At 28.7% G+C, this 12,011-nt stretch overlaps 1 protein-coding gene across 1 annotated transcript in view; it reads left to right on the top strand.

Annotated features, from left to right (window-relative positions):
- The window catches only part of LOC105195136 (twitchin), an 88,069-nt gene that overhangs the window by 22,805 nt on the left and 53,253 nt on the right, over positions 1-12,011 (top strand). Inside the window, 51 exon segments of the mRNA XM_039449994.1 lie at positions 299-349; positions 757-774; positions 1,478-1,525; positions 1,747-1,791; positions 1,886-1,924; positions 2,066-2,131; positions 2,210-2,266; positions 2,399-2,446; positions 2,766-2,843; positions 3,441-3,491; positions 3,573-3,629; positions 3,705-3,761; positions 3,832-3,888; positions 4,265-4,321; positions 4,419-4,478; positions 4,561-4,713; positions 4,786-4,833; positions 4,925-5,056; positions 5,127-5,177; positions 5,265-5,408; positions 5,478-5,528; positions 5,614-5,757; positions 6,045-6,182; positions 6,250-6,303; positions 6,398-6,607; positions 6,695-6,751; positions 6,843-6,899; positions 6,994-7,047; positions 7,130-7,243; positions 7,310-7,366; positions 7,477-7,557; positions 7,636-7,686; positions 7,815-7,871; positions 7,955-8,011; positions 8,090-8,137; positions 8,240-8,308; positions 8,491-8,544; positions 8,623-8,667; positions 8,767-8,820; positions 9,150-9,209; positions 9,583-9,636; positions 9,800-9,832; positions 10,098-10,136; positions 10,265-10,294; positions 10,413-10,451; positions 10,571-10,609; positions 10,743-10,772; positions 10,892-10,930; positions 11,056-11,094; positions 11,687-11,725; positions 11,945-11,989. Of these exon segments, the coding sequence (XP_039305928.1) occupies positions 299-349; positions 757-774; positions 1,478-1,525; positions 1,747-1,791; positions 1,886-1,924; positions 2,066-2,131; positions 2,210-2,266; positions 2,399-2,446; positions 2,766-2,843; positions 3,441-3,491; positions 3,573-3,629; positions 3,705-3,761; positions 3,832-3,888; positions 4,265-4,321; positions 4,419-4,478; positions 4,561-4,713; positions 4,786-4,833; positions 4,925-5,056; positions 5,127-5,177; positions 5,265-5,408; positions 5,478-5,528; positions 5,614-5,757; positions 6,045-6,182; positions 6,250-6,303; positions 6,398-6,607; positions 6,695-6,751; positions 6,843-6,899; positions 6,994-7,047; positions 7,130-7,243; positions 7,310-7,366; positions 7,477-7,557; positions 7,636-7,686; positions 7,815-7,871; positions 7,955-8,011; positions 8,090-8,137; positions 8,240-8,308; positions 8,491-8,544; positions 8,623-8,667; positions 8,767-8,820; positions 9,150-9,209; positions 9,583-9,636; positions 9,800-9,832; positions 10,098-10,136; positions 10,265-10,294; positions 10,413-10,451; positions 10,571-10,609; positions 10,743-10,772; positions 10,892-10,930; positions 11,056-11,094; positions 11,687-11,725; positions 11,945-11,989 (3,255 nt within the window).

Here is a 12,011-nt window from a genome sequence, read left to right on the forward strand (position 1 = left end):
TACACATATACACAAACATATATCAACACTAATACACAGATTTCATTATTTATCAATTTATATAAAATTTCTGTACTTATTTAATAATAATTTAACCATGTATTATTTTTTATAATAAAACAGATAATTTTATTTTTCAAGTACTTATAAAATAAAATTATTATTAACGTTACTACTTTTATAATTTATTACACGCTACTATTTCTTCTAATTAGATCTCTTCTCTTCTTTCTCTTTTCTTTCAAATTGTGAAAATCATGTCTTCGTAGGATTTATTTTTTTTCTTGTTATTTTTAAGGATAAGCCCAATTTGAAACCGAATGGTATCGACAAACCAGGGGTTGGGAAGGTACGAGATTTAATTATTTCTTTTTAATTTTTTAAGTTGAGGATCAAGTGTAAGTTTTTACGAAAGAAAACAGTACATGATCAGGACACGACACATTGTGATAATAATTATTTATTATTTGTGGCTTCCTGTTTATTATTTTACCCACTGTTTTGTTTGCATTTATCTTTCTTGTCATTTGTGTCATACCTTTACCTTGATGTTTACATATGTACTGTGTGGTTTACAATATGCATGAAAGCTTAAATGCAAATTTTCTATAGATAGTATTCCATAGATACAAAATATATAATGAATAAATTGTTGATAAATGATATGATTGACTACGTATATAAAGAATGTAATGCTAAGTTTAATATAAAAAAATTACGAAAGAAGAATAAAGGTCCTGATGTATTCTGTTTCAGAAAATGGAGATCTTACAGGTGAGCATAAGATATCAGACACTCGAATGTCGGTAATGTATGCACTCGAAAAACAGCTTTGATCCGCTCGAACGAATACTACTGTGCTCTGAAGCTTGAGGCTTTGGCGAAATATTTTAGCTAATTCTGCAAAATAATATTCGTTTATAAACCACAGCAAATAGTTTTTAGTTTTTTTTTAATATAAGAGGTCATCTTGCTACGCAAAATTATCTTTATGCGATTAATATCAATTGTGTTTATGCCATACAGATTTGCTTATATTACTTTATTTTTTGCAGCACCCACTTAATCTTGGCTTATCCGCTAAGTTTCTTCGAACGATCTTATGCGCACGTTTAAACAACCGCTTTGATATTTATTTCCTTTTGCTTAAGAAACGCAAGTTTTCCAAGAACTTTTTCAGATGTCATATTTCTTTCCAAATCCCAGAAGCTGGTTCCTTCGAATCTATCCAATTCTGCAAAATTTAACTCTTTATTTTCCAATGCGAATTCTTACATGCTTGACTTTTTCTGTGTGTGATTTATATTGTGTGTATTTTTGTGCATGAACAATTTTGAGATAAAAACGAGATACTTGCTGCTAGTTAAATGTAAAAATAATTTTATATTACATTTATGCTGTAAACATATCTCTGATACTGTTTTAAATTAAATGGAGGAAGTATTTTGCTAATATTATATTACTTCTTTACATGTAGAAGGACGAAGAAATCGTGAATAACGTCGAAGAAAGGAAATCTATTAAGGTAATATAAAATGTAAATTTTTTATTGAAAATGTTTATTAAATATTATAATTCAAATAATATAACGAATAGTCCACTTCCCAATTAGTAGACAGTGTCTTTTAAATATATTTTTTAAATATTTAAAAAACATTGTCTACTGATTGAATTAAAGTTATTGTATATTTAATTTTATATTTTAATATAAAATTATATTTTAATACATATTTTATTAATTTATAGAAGAAACCTGGCGAGAAAATTGAAGACAAAAAGGAAGAAGAAAAGGTAAACACAATTAAGTAGATAAACACAAGTTTCATTTATTGATTAATAATCTGTTTTTCAATTTTTTATCTTTAAATATTAATTATTTTTTTAGAAGAAGATTATAAAGAAGAAAGAGCCCGAATCCAAAGAGGTATGATCACAACTCACTCTCTTAATTTTTATATCTTATGTTGTATATTATCTCCACATACGATACTGCTATTTTATTTATTGTAGATTGATTTCATCAATTTGTGCCATACATTTAATATTATTACTTATATATGTCTAGGTGTCTCGAGAAACTACTCCTAAACCCGAGAAAACCGTGGCGAGTCGCAAGGAATCAGTCAGCAGGGTTAGCATTGATTGTATTTTATATTTTTTAAATAACCAGTTAAAAAATAGATTTTATATAACAATTTTTATCTTTCAGGTGGAAGAAATAAAGACAGAAAGCCGTCGTAGTTCGATTGTCAAGATCGAAGGAAAGGTATGTGTGAGATTTTATAATATTAAATTTTGTATAAAAGCTTATAGTTTTGGAAAATTTATTCTGTACCATTAGATACAAAGTAAAATGCAAATACAAATTATTTTTATTTATTTTATACTTATTGTATAGATAATCGATGATGGCACCGACACACCACGACGTCTTTCTATACAGAAGGTACACATACATATACATATACTTTACACACACATACACACATACATGCAGACATTATCAAAAACAATTACAAATAATTCACAAAATTGATATTTTGATAAAAACATATATTTCATTGACTAGACTAAAATAAAAATTAAAATATATTTATTATCAATAAAGTGATTTTAATTGAAATAATTTAATATAATAATTTCAAGTTTACTTTAATTAGCTTTGTCTTAATAAAAAAATTTGTTTGAAAGTATTATATTATAAATTGTTAAAAATTAAAAAATTTATATCAATCGACTTTTAATTTATGTTTTACACATCTCAGACCGAAAAAGTCGAAGAAGAAGTCAAAGTAGAGAGCAGACGATCTTCTATCGTAGAAAAGAAGAAAGCGATCGATAAGGTAAGAAGGAATATATTGCCATTTATAACCGGTTATATATTGTGCTAACAAAATAAATATTTTGTTGTTGATTAATTGATTAGTTGTTATTAATAATAATTTTTGGAAGAATAAAGTAAGTATAGTATGAGTGAATTGTTTACCTTCTCAAAATAAACATAAGAAGGGGTTTCAGTATTTTATTAGAAATTAATTACTTAGTATTTGTATAGATATTAGATTAATAGCTTGATGTATAATTTTATTGTTTGCCAAATTCGTCTGTATTAATGCAAATTAGGTAATTTGTCTTTTATATTTTTACGAGCAGCTTTTGAAAATAATTTTATTTGTAGGTTTGATTTTTCAAGCTTTTAATGTGCAATTAATTTTACAATAAAAAAAAAATAACGTAAATTTATTTAAAAATATAAATTTATCTGCGAAACAATATAATTAATAAGATTTTAAAGTTCTAGTTCTGTAAAACAATAAAAATAATAGGGAAGATAGAATGTTCTTATATTATACGTTAAACATCGAGATTCGACATTCGTGCAGTTATTAGATTTTGTGTAAAATAAATAGACGAGAGTATTTTATCTCGCGTCATTGCAGGACATGTCCGCATTCAGGACAAGAGCCATTTCGCAAATGATTGAAGACGAGGTACACTTACACATTTTAATTGCATTAATTATTTTATTTTATTTTTCTTTTAATTTTGTAACGAAATAAATATTTTTTTAGCATACACTCACAACGAAGATCAAGCCACATACACACAAATCCAACGACGATATTCAGGTACATAACAACACAATACTACTCTCAATCATGCGTCGTTCATTAGATCAGCATACACATTACACTTGATTTTAGGACGTTCGGTCATCTAAGACTTTAGAGCGCGATAGTAAATTGGTAAGACGTTATGAGGTACGTGGCGCATATATTGCTGCATTTATGCATCTTGAGAAACGCGATATAGAAACATAAAATTTTGTAGGAAACCGCGACATTTGGAGTAACTTCTTCTGTACGTGGGTCTGATCATAAACCGAAGGTACATATATTCAAAAAAGAAGAGTTTAATTTTAAAATATTAAAATGTTTTACTTCTACCTCCGTTGTTTAAATACTTAAAAATGTTTTAGTTTTAAACCGTATTTAAATTTAAAATTAAAACTTTTAAAACTGAAATCTTTAACAGCTTTAAAATGTTTTAGTGTTTTAAATCTAAACATTTTTTAAAATTAAAAGAAGTATTTAAAAAACGGAGACAGTGGAAAAACACACACATCTTTTAATATCTTAAAATTAAATTTCTTTTAAAGTGTATCTCGTGCTACACGTTGAATATATTTGACAAAATGTAGTTTTCTTAAAATTGCAAAAATATTATGATATTTCCGATAAAAGAAGTTATGCTAACGTTTTAGGTTACATCTCAAGCCGCAATTAAGCCACGCGTACGCGATTCGGATGATGAACGTGAGGTATATAAAAGATTATATTGCATACATATCAGTTATTATAACGGCAACGAAATGTATTTACGAACGTTGCGTACTTTATCGACGCTAATAATTCTAGGACGCTTGGAGCATTCACAATCCCGGAGAACGTGATAACGAATCTGCGCCATATTATAGAGTATGCGAATATACTACGTAACAGTACACACTTCAGTTCAAAAAGAATATGATATTTCGAACATAATATTTTTTTATTTTAGGATAGATCATCAGATAAAACACGCAAACCTTACACACCCGCAGATACCACACAACCACGTCGAAAATCAGAAGACAAACCAAAAGATAAAATATTATTACACGATAAAGCCGCAAATAAGACACATCCGCAGAAATCGGATGAAGAGATTGAGGTATATAATATTTATTTTATAGCATACTGGCTAGACAAGAGTAGCATATTTTCAAATCGTCAATCTGTTTAGGACATTGGGGCGAGTAAAGATAGCGATACTGACAAAAAACAGGACAAAGTATGCATATACATTTAAATTTTAAATATTATTTACGAATAGTTGGAGTTTTTTTAGACGGAATTATAAAACTTCAAATGTGTTATTTTAGGATGTTCCGAAAGAGAAAACACACTTGCGCGACACACCTACAAGTAGAACACTTTCACATAAATCCGACGATCTTCCAATTTCTCGTGATACGCGTAAAATACATCCGCAGAAATCAGATGAAGAAATTGAGGTATAGAATAATTATTGTACAACACGCTAGATAGGTACAAATAGTATTTTGAAATCGTCAATTTGTTTAGGACATTTGGGCAAGTAAAGCACGTGATAGTGACTCCAAGAAACGCGACAAAGTATGCGAGTTTAAATTTTGGATATTATTTGCAAATAGTGGTAATCTCTTTAGAAGGGATTATAAAACTTCAAATATATTATTTTAGGATGCCCCGAAAGAGAAAACACACTTGCGCGACACACCTACAAGTAGAACACTTTTACATAAATCCGACAATCTTCCAATAGATAAAACATTTTCTCGTGATACACGTATAATACATCCGCAGAAATCAGATGAAGCGATTGAGGTATAGAATATTTAACCTATAACACACTAGTTAGGCAATAACATATTTTCAAATTATCAATCTGTTTAGGACATTTGGGCGAGTAAAGAACGCGATACTGACTCCAAAAAAGACGACAAAGTATGCGAGTTTAAATTTTAGATATTATTTATGAATAATTGGAATATCTATAGAAGAGATTATATACTTTCAAATGTTATTTTAGGATGCTTCAAAAAAGAAAACATATTTGCCTGGCACATTTACGAGTCGAACACTTTCATATAAATCCGACGATCTTCCAATAGATAAAACACTTTCTCGTGACACACATAAAACACATCCACAAAAATCAGACGAAGAGATTGAGGTATAGGTTATTTTATTATTGACTTGCATAAGTTAACTGTGTGTAACACAAGTTATACATTTTTAACACATAAATTTTTTAAGAATATTTTGACGAGCAGAATGCAATAGCGATGCCAAAAAGCATGAAAAATATGTGTATATATTTAAATTATGAATTACGTAATTTTATTTTATGTTTATTTTATTAAATTTTATATAAAAACTTTTTTTAAATTATAAATTTGCAAATAGTGGAATCTCTCTGTTTAGAAGAGATTATAAAATTTTAAATATGTTATATTATAGGATACTTCGAAAGAAAAAGCGCGTTTACGTGATACGCCTAGTAAAGTACTTCCACATAAATCTGATAATGTTACAAAAGATAAGACCTTGTCTCGTGACACTCCTACACATAAAATAGATTCGCAGAAAGAAATTAAGGTATATGTTACATTTTATATTTGTGAGGCCTTTGTTATATATACTTTTAAAACACAATATTTTTTAGGATATTTTAACTAAGCCGAAAGAACGTGATGTCGATTCTAAGACACATGATAAAGTATGCAAATACAGTTATTATTTATCATACTTATATAATTAGATTCAATAGGGTAACATAGAAAATAATAATGACATCTTAAATAATATTTTAGAACATGCCAAAAGATAAGGCACTTTTACACGATACACTTACAACTAAAATACAATCACACAAACCTGATGAAGAGCTGAAAGACAAGAAGACACTTCTACGTGACACACCTACGGCTAAAATACAAAAACCTGACGAAGTGATAAAAGATAAGACACATGACACACTTACACATAAAATTCGTCCACACAAACCTGATGAAAAAATAGAGGTATTTACACTTACATCATGCTCGCACATATATCGTGATTAAAAATACATAAATTTCTAAAAGGTTTTTACAATATTAATATTGTAGGACGTTTGGTCGAGCAAACCGAAAGAACACGATACTGATTCTAAAACATACGTCAAAGTATGCAAATTAATATATTAATTAAATATTATACACGAATAGCACATATTTAAAAAGGGGGAGTAATGTTCTAAATATAATATTATTTTAGGATTTATCGAAACCTAAGGATAAATCATCCCGTCGTCAATCTGACGAAAAAATCGAGGTACACATTAAACATTACATATTACACATTACATTACACATCACGCCGTATAATTTTTATTTATTTATTTTTTTTAACGTTGACACACTTCCAGGATATTTGGTCCAAACGGAGAGAACGTGAAAATATACCACACAAAACAGACGAGGTACATGACATGACATCTCACATATTTGAAATTAAGTCTATAAAATAGCAAATACAGTTTTAAAGAGTTATTATAATCATAGGATACGCCGATAATTAAGAGACGCGTGTCTAAACCTGACGATCAAACTGAAGCGGATAAAATATCTTTGGACAAAATAAATGCGCGTGATATCAAGCCCGCGCAAAGTAACGAGGTAGAGAATTGTATTGAAACACAATTTCTGTATTGAATACGTTACAATACGTTATTAAAATTTTAGGATAAATTGGCGCCGAAGTTGAGAAAACATGACGATAGATACGTTCCACACCACGAGGTACACGAAAATACACAAATACATGTAACACTTTGCTTCGCTTCACTTCTTCAGCTCATACACTTTCGTATCTTACACTCACGTAAAAATTAAGTATGCTGTTATTTTAGGATGCCGCGTGTACCGTAGATACGCCACTCAAATTCCCACACTGCCACGACGTCAAAACTTATTACACGCATTATAATTATGTTAGTTAGACAGTACTTATGGATGATAACAAAACTTATTTTATTTATTTATTTTTTTTAATTGATATATTATTTTAGGATGTATGGGCGCCGAAATCCGTCGAACCAAATTCTGTTACTATCGACAAGGTATACATACGCGTACACAACATCATACGCACGTATGATGAAATAAATTAATAAATAAAAATAGAAATTAATTCCATACAAAGTACTCGCATTGGAGAAACAATTGTTTATTTTATATATTTTTTTAGGACACTTTGTTACCTACCGTTAAACCGCAAACGCACGAATCTGATGATGATATTGAGGTATAAGATACACATGTACAGTGCATTAAATTTTTTTATGATCACATTTTCAATTTATGTAATAAAATAATACGCGATCGTAGGATATCTGGGCTTCGAGAACCGAGGATGACGCGCCTAAATCTATCAGAAAATTGGAGGTACATGCGAATTGCAAATATATTTATTTCTACTTTTGTTATTCACTGGGTGGACCATAACTTATCGGTATCTTTTAGGACTCAGTTTCCAAAGTTGCGCCGTTTAAAATCGGGGATAAAGTTGAGGTATAAAAGTATTCATATATTATTTAAAAATTACACTTCTATTCGCGCGAATACACGCGAATGTACAATGTTTGACGGATTTTTTTTTAATTTTTCTCGTAGGAACCCGCATCTGTACCTAAATTTGCATCTAAATCTAGGAACAGCATAAGCAAATCCAAAGAGTCCAGGGTATACATTTTTCACACTCATACATTTACAACACATCCGACATTTCTACAGTCATATTTAATTATTTAATATTTACATAAAACGCTGTTGCTTTATTTATACATCTTTTATCCATTTGCGAAGAATTAAAAAGAAATCAAATGTGAGATTTTTCGAAAGATTTTATTCTTCAATATTTTTAGGAGAGCGATATACCCGAACATGAAATAGGCGAGATCAAATCCAAAGAGGCGAAGGTACATTTTTACACACACAATCGCACGCATTCAAATACGGCACAGAATAATATAATTTTCTTTATTTTTTTATTTTAGAGCAAAGATACTAATTCTACACTTGACAAGGAAGAAGTGCCTAAGGTACTAAATGGCAAAAATTTTACTTTACATACACACAAGACACACTTTACACTCTTTACTTTTGCGGCTTTATTTTATCATATTTGTGTACAATTATAGAAAAAGGTGTCCACCAGACGTAAATCTTCGACTAAGTCAACGGAAGGATCCGAGGTATAAAAGCGATCTTCATTTTCTCCTGTCAGTGCTAATCATTGACTCTTTTTACTCATCTGGTCGCATAATCTTCGATAACTCTTTATTCTTCTTGCACATAATCTTCGATGCACACAATTCTTCACTTTCTCTAAGCTATATTCGAAGCTGTCTATTGAGATCTTCGTAGATGTGACATCTCTCGTTCAGTTAACTATTGGCGCAATTTTCATCTGTCATTTCTTCTGTCTCTTTATGGTAACCGTTTTCTTCTTCTCTTGCTGCTTTTCTTCTTTCTGTTCTTCTTCTAAATATCTACAATTATGTTGATTATAAATATTGTTTAGGATCAAGAACCAGTCTTGAAACCAAAGAAGAAAAAACCTAAATCCACTGATGAATCTAAGGTACACAATTACATATTAACAATACATATCACTATTATAAAGAACTGAAAGATACATTTTTTTAATAATAAACTCTTTATCTTATTGTAATAAATTTTATATCTCTGTATAGGGAATAAAATAATATTTATGATTATTTGTATGCATACTAATTATAAGTATTTGTTATTAATCACTGCATTGCTATGCTTTAAAAGATTGTACTAACATTAATATGCAAATTTTTTATGCAAAAATGTATAGAATAAAAAGTACTTACATATTTATTTATTAATTATATCTGTATCTATTTTTATATGTTTTTTATACACATTTTTAAATAGAAAACACTTTGCAATATAAAAAAATCTCATAATGTATAAATATCTTTTAGAAAGAGGAACCGACCACAAAACCGAAAACTCTCGAAAAACGAGAAACACCGAAGGTACACGAAAACACAAGCAAATACTTAGAAAATTTTTAACGTGATTATTTTTAATATTTTATTTTTCTTATAATTACATTCAAACTTTCATTAAATAAAATATAAAATGTTAAATTTATATTTAAAAGACACGAATTTTAAAAACACTATTATTACATTATAGGAAGCAGCCAAGCCTAAACCGGAAGAGGCAAAGGTATATACAATAAAACAATTACAGTGTTGCCGTATTTTCATACGTAACAATTTATGCGCTCGCGATTAACATTTACAGCTAATATATAATAATAAATAATAAATTGCGACAATTAAAGCATAAAATATAATTCATAAAATATAATGCTCTTTTCTAATACTATGCCACACTTGAAAAATAAGCACCAGTTGCATTAACCACGTGCCATAAATGTATAACTCAAAACATTTTCGTCTACACTCACACACATTTTGAACATTTTTAGGTGGAACCGAAAGCCAAACCCAAAGCAGAGGAAATAAAGGTATACCCAATCATATACTACACACATGCAACAATATATACTTGTACAAGTAACAGAGAGAGAATACAATAAAATTAAAAAAGATAGCAAATGAAGAACACTATTAAACATTAGTCGTACACTTTTAGGAAGCCAAGCCTAAACTAGACGAACCGAAGGTACACGAAACATTTTTGTATCATACATTTTACTACCAAATTTAATAATCAGTTTAGTCATATCACAACTCTTAGCTCTGAAAAGTAAGATATTAATATGTTACATGTGCACTTTTAGGAAGAACCGAAGGTTAAGCCTAAACCAGTCGAACAGAAGGTACACGAAACACTTTTTGTATCACACATTTTACTATCAAATTTAATAATCGGTTCAGTCATATCACAACTCTTAGCTCTGAAAAGTAAGACATTAACATTTTACACGTACACTTTTAGGAAGAACCGAAGATCAAACCTAAACCAGAGGAAGTAAAGGTATATTCAATATACCATATACATTTTGCAATAATATTTTCTTGCACAAGTAACAGAGAAGGAATACAATAAGATTACAATAGAAAAGATAGCAAATGAGGAACACTATTAAACATTACTCGTACACTTTTAGGAAGCCAAACCTAAACCAGACGAACCAAAGGTACACGAAACACTTTTTGTATCACACATTTTATTACCAAATTTAATAATCGATTTTAATCATATCACAATTGTTAGCATAAAAAATAAGACGTTAACACTTTACACGTACATTTTTAGGAGGCACCAAAGGCCAAACCTAAACCAGAGGAAGTAAAGGTATATTTAAATTTGCATTATGTCACAGTACATTTATATAAGTTTAACTCGCGGTTGACGAAAGAAAAATATGCAAGAAATTTGGCGAACAAGAGATACTTTTTAAAGCAATCGTACACTTTTAGGAAGCGCCAAAGGCGAAGCTCAAACCGGATGAAATAAAGGTATACCGAATACTTATTACACGTTTACCAAAATAAAAATTTTTACTAAAAATTAAAAAGTATATTAAAAGAAACATTAACAAGCTAAATATTACGAATACTAATTCAAAAGATATAAATCTTTCACAAATCGTTCATCATTTTAAATCAATATTGAGAAAGAAAGACTCACATCTTCTAAACTATAATAATATTCTATATAAAATGTACCTATTATTAAAATGCATAAAAATCATTAACAAAAGCAGAATATCACCATTTCACACACCTTAATTCATAACAAAATCATTCAAATACTCAAACAATTAATATAATTAATATAATAATTAATATAAAATTAATATAATTTAATATAATTAATACAATATGTATAATATTCAAAAAAATGCACATTGAATTAAAGCAGGGTTTTGCTATTTATAGAGGAACCTGCATCAAAACTTATGCTTAAACCAGTAGAATCAAAGATATATACCCGATAAAACACATATACAATATATATGCAACTAATATTTACATTTACATAAATTAAAACATTGTACAAATTTTATTAATAAATGAAGTTATTTAGTTTTCATGTTTTTGTTTGCAGAAGGAAGAGGAAACCAGAAAAAGTCTTAAGTCTGTCAAGGTAATAACAATTTTTACAAAAAAATTTATGTAGAATTTGATAAGAATTACAAACACGATATAAACAAATGTTTTTAAAATAGTCTAATTTATAATATTTTGAGAAAGTAAAAAATTTTTAATTTTTTTTTTTTTTACAAATATTTTCAAACTATTGTATATACTTGTACAGAAGAAAAAGATGTAAATGTTATTAATGTCAAATTTTTATTTGTTACAGAAACTGGAGGAGGAGAAGAAAACTCAAGAGAAAGTGGAGCTTAAGGTAATTTTATTTCTCTTGTCAT

Source organism: Solenopsis invicta, chromosome 5 (assembly GCF_016802725.1).
Source record: "Solenopsis invicta isolate M01_SB chromosome 5, UNIL_Sinv_3.0, whole genome shotgun sequence".
NCBI lineage: Eukaryota > Metazoa > Arthropoda > Insecta > Hymenoptera > Formicidae > Solenopsis > Solenopsis invicta.